The sequence below is a fragment of the Coregonus lavaretus genome, assembly GCF_964263955.1.
Source record: "Coregonus lavaretus genome assembly, contig: HAP1_SCAFFOLD_3226, whole genome shotgun sequence".
NCBI lineage: Eukaryota > Metazoa > Chordata > Actinopteri > Salmoniformes > Salmonidae > Coregonus > Coregonus lavaretus.
In genome coordinates this window covers 24195-31463 of record NW_028157413.1, presented here as the reverse complement: position 1 = coordinate 31463, position 7269 = coordinate 24195, and the positions used below count along the sequence as shown (strand labels likewise).

At 40.3% G+C, this 7269-nt stretch overlaps 1 protein-coding gene across 1 annotated transcript; it reads left to right on the top strand.

Moving 5' to 3' along the window:
• The first annotated feature begins 1825 nt into the window (after positions 1 to 1825).
• On the top strand, positions 1826 to 7174 carry LOC311125456 (5-hydroxyisourate hydrolase-like). Its single transcript, XM_084199506.1, has 4 exons — positions 1826 to 2081; positions 2749 to 2894; positions 6379 to 6514; positions 6653 to 7174. Exons 2-4 carry the CDS (start codon positions 2758 to 2760, stop codon positions 6740 to 6742), a joined length of 363 nt encoding a protein of 120 aa, XP_084055632.1. The 5' UTR covers positions 1826 to 2081; positions 2749 to 2757; the 3' UTR covers positions 6743 to 7174.
• The last annotated feature ends 95 nt before the right edge of the window (positions 7175 to 7269 follow it).

The window sequence follows — 7269 nt, the reverse complement described above, 5'->3', positions numbered from 1 at the left end:
CTACATTTTCTCTCAGATTAGCGATAAGGATTTGCAATGCTCTTTGCCACTTACTGTATCCAGATCGCCGCAGAATAGGAATGTGTAAAACATAAATTGATATATAAAAAGCCCTTCAAGATTTACCAGGCATAGGCCAACAGTATCAGGCATCTACACTCCCTGTGCGTTCTCCTGTAATCTTTCCATATTTGTCTCTACCAACTTCCCAGTGTCCACATTAATAAAGACTGTCAGTGTGACAACAGCTGTCTGCATGGTGTTATCGCTGGGCTCGTTATCACCAGGCCTGTTGTCATTATTTGAAGCCAGCCGTGTTTGGAACTATAACACAGATGTCGCCCCTATAAAACCCCAGGGGCCAGTGTGCATGGGCTTATGGCTTTGGTGAATTATAGTGTTTATTTGACTGATTGAGAAACTCAATTATGAACCTAGATGAGTCACTGCTGTTGTTTAAGAATGGGTACCGCCCTCCCCTCACTGTCACCATTGTAGAAGTGAGATATGTACATGTACAGTATATGCTGTGTACTTATAAACCAAACCACCATGTTTTGTCATTGTTGATTGAGTTATTTTGGGAACCATTTCGGCTGGTGTCAAACTCAGGGGGTGCTTCAATGTCACAACTAAAAACTATTGTTCATTGTAAATAGTAATAACAATTGTCAATAATGCTAACTGTATAATGTTCTACTCATAGAAATTGATTCAGTTTCTATGGTTTTACTAAACCATGGTGACTGTTTGAAAACAACTGTTGAAAAAAGTACATTTCACTTTCTAAATGAGCAGCAAGAAAATTATTCAAGACTGTATTTATGTACTCTGAAAAAAGAATGAACGTTGAAGATATGACGATCCCTTACACAACTTGATGAATTGACTTACAATTTAAATGTTTCTTGTTAGATTCCCATTCATTCATTATATAAAACATTTTGCTTTTACTTTGCGTTTTTATATAGTAGGGTTGTCAGGGTTAATCAGTTAACTCGAGTTAACTTTTTGTAATTTTAGTGCACACTTTTTTTTATCGTGATTAATTTGCATTGTCTGTAAGCAATGACAATACACTGAAAATATCCAACATACATTATCTATACAGCTAAAAACAACAATGTGATGTCAAAACAAGTTGACATTGAGGTTAAAGAGAGTATGCTTGATCAATTTACCTGATTTTGCTTACCATTACTTTGGACAAAATCAAGACACCAATATTCTTATAATGATTTTTATATATACATTCTTAAATTACAGCTCATTTTGAGCAATTTCTGAATTTGCGATTCTGATTAAATCACAGCAAATCCTGCTATTAACTCAATGACATTTTTTAAAATCGTTTGACAGCCCTATTATATATGTTTAATGAAGCCGGGTGGCTCTTTGTGTTTAATAAATTCTAAATGTAAATTAGACATTGTGATAGTAGGCCTAGATAAGGTACAACTATTTTCATATAACTGAGTGGTTCAGTTCATTTGACCATACACTGAAGGAGTAGCCTAGGCCTAGAAAAGTGTAGCTTATTGATTGCCATTGTTCTCTGTACTCTGCTCACTAATTCACCTGACTTGTATATTCATAAGCCAAGTTGTTAACAATTACCCCAGTGGTTTGGACATTATTATTATTTTTTATCTGTGGACTATTCCAATTCGATTGTCTATTTTCTATTATCTTGTTGTAGGCAATTAAGTCGGCCAGACAACCACAATTAACATTGTATCAACCATGTGGCCAAACTGTCAATATTGACAAGATTACGCACAGTAAGCTTAGGTTATTTTAGAGATAGGTCTGGTTAACCTTTGGCACCTGACGTTTGTTTGCGCATAGTGAATCCAGAGTAAGTTGCCCTCGCAAAGTATGAAAATGAACTATTCTGTCTTGTTTGATACAACTGCACTACGGGTGAGTGTTGAGAACCAAATAAACTCTAGATTCATATAGGCTAGCCTAGACGTAAAGCAACAAGTTATCGGCATCAAGGAGGACTACACGCCGGAGTCTTCTTGCGTTGTTGTGCGTGACAAGGTGCCAATCAACTCGCAATTCTGCATTGTAACCAGGTAATTACTCATAATAGCCAGTTTATTACGAAGCAACTACACTATTAATGTAGCCTAATTTGTTTAGCCTATTTATTGTGTGCAAGATCTTATTCTGTGACCACTGAGTATAATTCAATCAAATGAGGTGTCAGCAATTGGCCGTCTTAAATGTCATAGGCCTTTAGGCTACCTATTGATAATTGGGTTGAATCATAATATAAGTATTTGATCATGTAAAGTGTCTTTGGGTGTTTGGAAGAGTTCTCAACAGTTTGGCAGAGGGGTTGATATTGAATGGATGGACAAATATGTTTTTTTCTCAGACTAAAATACACAAATATGAATAGCTTATTCCATTTACACTAAACGGTGCTCTGCTATTCTTTATGTAAAGTGTGCAAAAGAAACCAAGTGACGTGTAAACTCATATAGTGGCAGAGACTATGAAGAAAAAAACATAGGGAAAGTAGAGGTTTAAGCCTGTTAAAAGTTTTAAAAACATTCAAATGAAAAACTAAGGTATTGGCTATTCTCCCGTTATAAACAATGTATATAAACAAACAAAGTAAAGGCAGCTGAATAAATAAATAAAATGTAGGCCTTATTTGTATTATTATCATCAGAAACTAACACTTAAATATGACTGTAGGACCATCACATCCCCATTTTGTATCTTTCTCCACAGTCTTCAAATATGTCTTCCACACTTCCAGACAGCCCCCTGACCACCTATGTGTTAAACACAGGTGACGGAGTCCCAGGGGCAAGAATGGCCCTCAGTCTGCACCGACTGGACTCACTCCTGGTCATCTGGAAACTAGTGACTGTGGGGTAGGGTGAACAGCTGCCTGATATAGGCCTACTACTGTCTCACTCTCTTCTCCCTCTATGTGTTGCATATCAAATTGATCAGAAATACAGTGTGGACATTGTTAATGTTGTAAATGGCTATTGTAGCTGGAAACGGCTGATTTTTTATGGAATATCTACATAAGCGTACAGAGGCCCATTATCAGCAACCATCAGTCCTGTGTTCCAATGGCACGTTGTGTTTGCTAATCCAAGTTTATCATTTTAAAAGGCTAATTTATCATTAGAAAACCATTTTGCAATTATGTTAGCACAGCTGAAAACTGTTGTGCTGATTAAAGAAGCAATAAAACTGGCCTTCTTGAGACTAGTTGAGTATCTGGAGCCTCACAGGTCCTCAACTGGCAGCTTCATTAAACAGTACCCGCAAAACACCAGTCTCAACGTCAACAGTGAAGAGGCGACTCCGGGATGCTTAACTAGGCAGAGTTGCAAAGAAAAAGCCATATCTCAGACTGGCCAATAAAAAGAAAAGATTAAGATGAGCAAAAGAACACAGACACTGGACTTTTTCTTTGCAACTCTGCCTAGGTCATCATCCTGGAGTGGCCTCTTCACTGTTGATGTTGAGACTGGTGTTTTGCGGGTACTATTTAATGAAGCTACCAGTTGAGGACCTGTGAGGCATCTGTTTCTCAAACTAGACACTCTAATGTATTTGTCCTCTTGCTCAGTTGTGCACCAGGGCCTCCCACTCCTCTTTCTATTCTGGTTAGAGCCAGCGTTGTACGAGATCTTCAGTTTCTTGGCAATTTCTCGCATGGAATAGCCTTCATTTCTCAGAACAAGAATAGACTGACGAGTTTCAGAAGAAAGTTCTTTGTTTCTGGCCATTTTGAGCCTGTAATCGAACCCACAATTGCTGATGCTCCAGATACTCAACTAGTCTCAAGAAGGCCAGTTTTATTGCTTCTTTCATCAGCACAATAGTTTTCAGCTGTGCTAACATAATTGCAAAAGGGTTTTCTAATGATCAATTAGTCTTTTAAAATGATAAACTTGGATTAGCAAACACAACGTGCCATTGGAACACAGGACTGATGGTTGCTGATAATGGGCCTCTGTACGCCTATGTAGATATTCCATTAAAAAACAGCATTTTCCAGCTACAATAGCCATTTACAACATTAACAATGTCTACACTGTATTTCTGATCAATTTGATGTTATTTTAATGGACCAAAAAATTGCTTTTCTTTCGAAAACAAGGACATTTCTAAGTGACCCCAAACTTTTGAACGGTAGTGTACCTTTGGGATCTAGCTAGCCTAGCTTTAGGCCTATTTGTGAAATGTTCACTGCTATTATTAATTAATAGAGTGATAGCCTGACAATGCATGGAGATGCAATACCTTTAGACCCTCACAAACGTCTACAGATGCACCATTGAGAGCATCCTGTCGGACTGTATCACCGCCTGGTATGGCAATTGCACCGTCTGCAACCGCAACGCTCTCCAGAGGGTATTGCAGTCAGCCCAATGCATCACCGGGGACACACTGCCTGCCCTCCAGGACATTTACAGCACCCGGTGTCACAGGAAGGTCAAGAAAATCATCAAGGACCTCAGCCACCTGAGCCACGGCCTGTTCACCCTGCTACCATCTAGAAGGCGGCGACAGTACAGGTGCATCAAAGCTGGGACCGGAAGACTGAATAACACCACCTCCAAGCCATCAGACTGTTAAATAGTCACCACTAGCCGACCTCCGCCCAGTACCCTGCCCTTAACCGTAGTCACTGTTCTAGCCGGCTACCACCTGGCACCCTACCCTGCAACTTAGAGACTGCTGCCCTATGTACATAGTAATTGAACACTGGTCAATTTAATGTTCACATACTCTTTTACCCTCTTCATATGTACAGTGCATTTGGAAAGTATTCAGACCCCTTCACTTTTTCCACATTTTGTTACATTACAGCCTTATTCTCAAATTGATTACATTAATTTTCTTCCTCATCAATCTACACACAATACCCCATAATGACCAAGCAAAAACTGGCTTTTAGAAATGTTTGCAAATGTATTAAAAAATAAAAAAACTGAAATCACATTTATGTAAGTATTCAGACCATTTATCAGTTCTTTGTTGAAGCACCTTTGGCAGCGATTACAGCCTCGAGTCTTCTTGGGTATGATGCTACAAGCTTGGCACACCTGTATTTGGGGTTTCTCCCATTCTTCTCTGCAGATCCTCTCAAGCTCTGTCAGGTTGGATGGGGAGCGTCACTGCACAGCTATTATCAGTTCTCTCCAGAGATGTTTGATCGGGTTCAAGTCAGGGCTCTGGCTGGGCCACTCAAGGGCATTCAGAGACTTGTCCGGAAGCCACTCCTGCGTTGTCTTGGCTGTGTGGTTAGGGTTGTTGTCCTGTTGGAAGGTGAACCTTCGCACCAGTCTGAGGTCCTGAGCGCTCTGGAGCAGGTTTTCATCAAGGATCTCTCTGTACTTTGCTCCGTTTATCTTTCCCTCGATCCTTACTAGTATCCCAGTCCATGCCGCTGAAAAACATCCCCACTGCATAATGCTGCCACCATCATGCTTCACCGTAGGAATGGTGCCAGGTTTCCTCCAGACGTGACGCTTGGCATTTAGGCTAAAGAGTTCAATTTTGGTTTCATCAGACCAGATAATCTTGTTTCTCATGGTCTGAGAGTCCTTCAGGTGCCTTTTGGCAAACTCCAAGTGGGTGGTCATGTGCCTTTTACTGAGGAGTGGCTTCTGTCTGGCCACTACCATAAAGGCCTGATTGGTGGAGTGCTGAAGAGATGGTTGTCCTTCCGGAAGGTTCTCCCATCTCCACAGAAGAACTCTGGAGCTCTGTCAGAGTGACCATCGGTTCTTGGTCACCTCCTTGACCAAGGCCCTTCTCCCCTGATTGCTCAGTTTGGCCGGGCAGCCAGCTCTAGAGAGAGTCTTGGTGGTTCCAAACTTCTTCCATTTAAGAATGATGGAGGCCACTGTGTTCTTGGGGACATTCAATGCTGCAAAAATGTTTTGGTACCCTTCCCCAGATCTGTGCCTCGACACAATCCTTTCTCGGAGCTCTACGGACAATTCCTTCGACCTCATGGCTTGGTTTTTGCTCTGACATGCACTGTCAACTGTGGGACCTTATATAGACAGGTGTGTGCCTTTCCAAATCCTGTCCAATCAATTGAATACTCAGTGTATACTCGTTCTGATATTTTTTACTTTATTTTTATTTTTGGGAGATTTGTGTGTATTGTTTTGTATTGTTAGGGATACTGCACTGTCGGAGCTAGAAACATAAGCATTTTACTGCACCTGCGATAACATCTGCAAAATATGTGTACGTGACCAATAATTGATTTATGCAATTGAAAAGATACAAACACACTCATTTTGACCCATGTCAATTTTGAAACCTAAATATGTGAGAAAAACCCATGCAGGAGAATCATCAAAGTTCTCATTATTTTAGAACCACCGACGAAGATGGTCGCTGTCCTGGACTCATCACTAAAGAAGCGTTCAAGCCTGGGATGTATAAGATGCATTTTGAGACTGGACAATATTGGGAGAGTTTGGGTCACACCTCCATCTACCCATATGTTGAGGTGAGTGTGTATCAGTCGTGGACGTACCGATACACCTACCAAAACATTTGACCTGGAGGAATTTGCAGCATTTTTTAAAGACTAAAACCAACAAACCCTTATTATGTTCTGTTTCTTTCTCTTTTTTTTGTTCAACAGATTGTCTTCACTATAACAAACCACAACGAGAGATTCCACCTGCCCCTGCTCCTGAGCCGCTTCTCCTATAGCACGTGCAGGGGTAGTTAAGCCTCTGAGCCTCTGTCCACACTATACCATTAGCCTTCTTCTATTTTGCCTTTTAATGAATGTGTCCTTGCTTGGATGTGGTTGATCTAGCTAAAATGCTTACCTGTCCAGTTGATACCTGTGGTCTAGATACTGTAGTTTGAAATAGTCATGATGATGATGACCTGACATCAAATGGTGGCAAAACAAAATTATATTACTGACGTTGATATTATTTAAAATGTCTGCTACCTGTGTGTTTATCACGTGCTGAATATTTAGCTGTTTGTCTGTTCATGAACATACACATTTTGTAATCTACCTGTCAAATTGCTCGTCCATAATGCAATGTGCGTGTGTGTTTCTCAGCCAATCACAGAGCAAGATCGAGCTCTGCAGAAAGGACCCAAAGTCGTCCTATTCGCGCATAAATTAAATAAAGTTAATTAAAGCTGTAAACTTGTAATTATTGAACGCATAGCATCCTTGTTGTACTGTATTTTAAATATGGTTACATTTTGCATACAACTGTTGACCATACCGTAACA

Excerpts from the sequence above, each read along its gene's own strand:
- LOC311125456 (XM_084199506.1), top strand. The coding sequence starts at position 2,758 with ATGTCTTCCACACTTCCAGACAGCCCCCTGACCACCTATGTGTTAAAC. Across the intron at positions 2,895-6,378 it reads TGGAAACTAGTGACTGTGGG|AACCACCGACGAAGATGGTC; the intron begins GTAGGGTGAACA and ends TCATTATTTTAG. Across the intron at positions 6,515-6,652 it reads CCATCTACCCATATGTTGAG|ATTGTCTTCACTATAACAAA; the intron begins GTGAGTGTGTAT and ends TTTGTTCAACAG.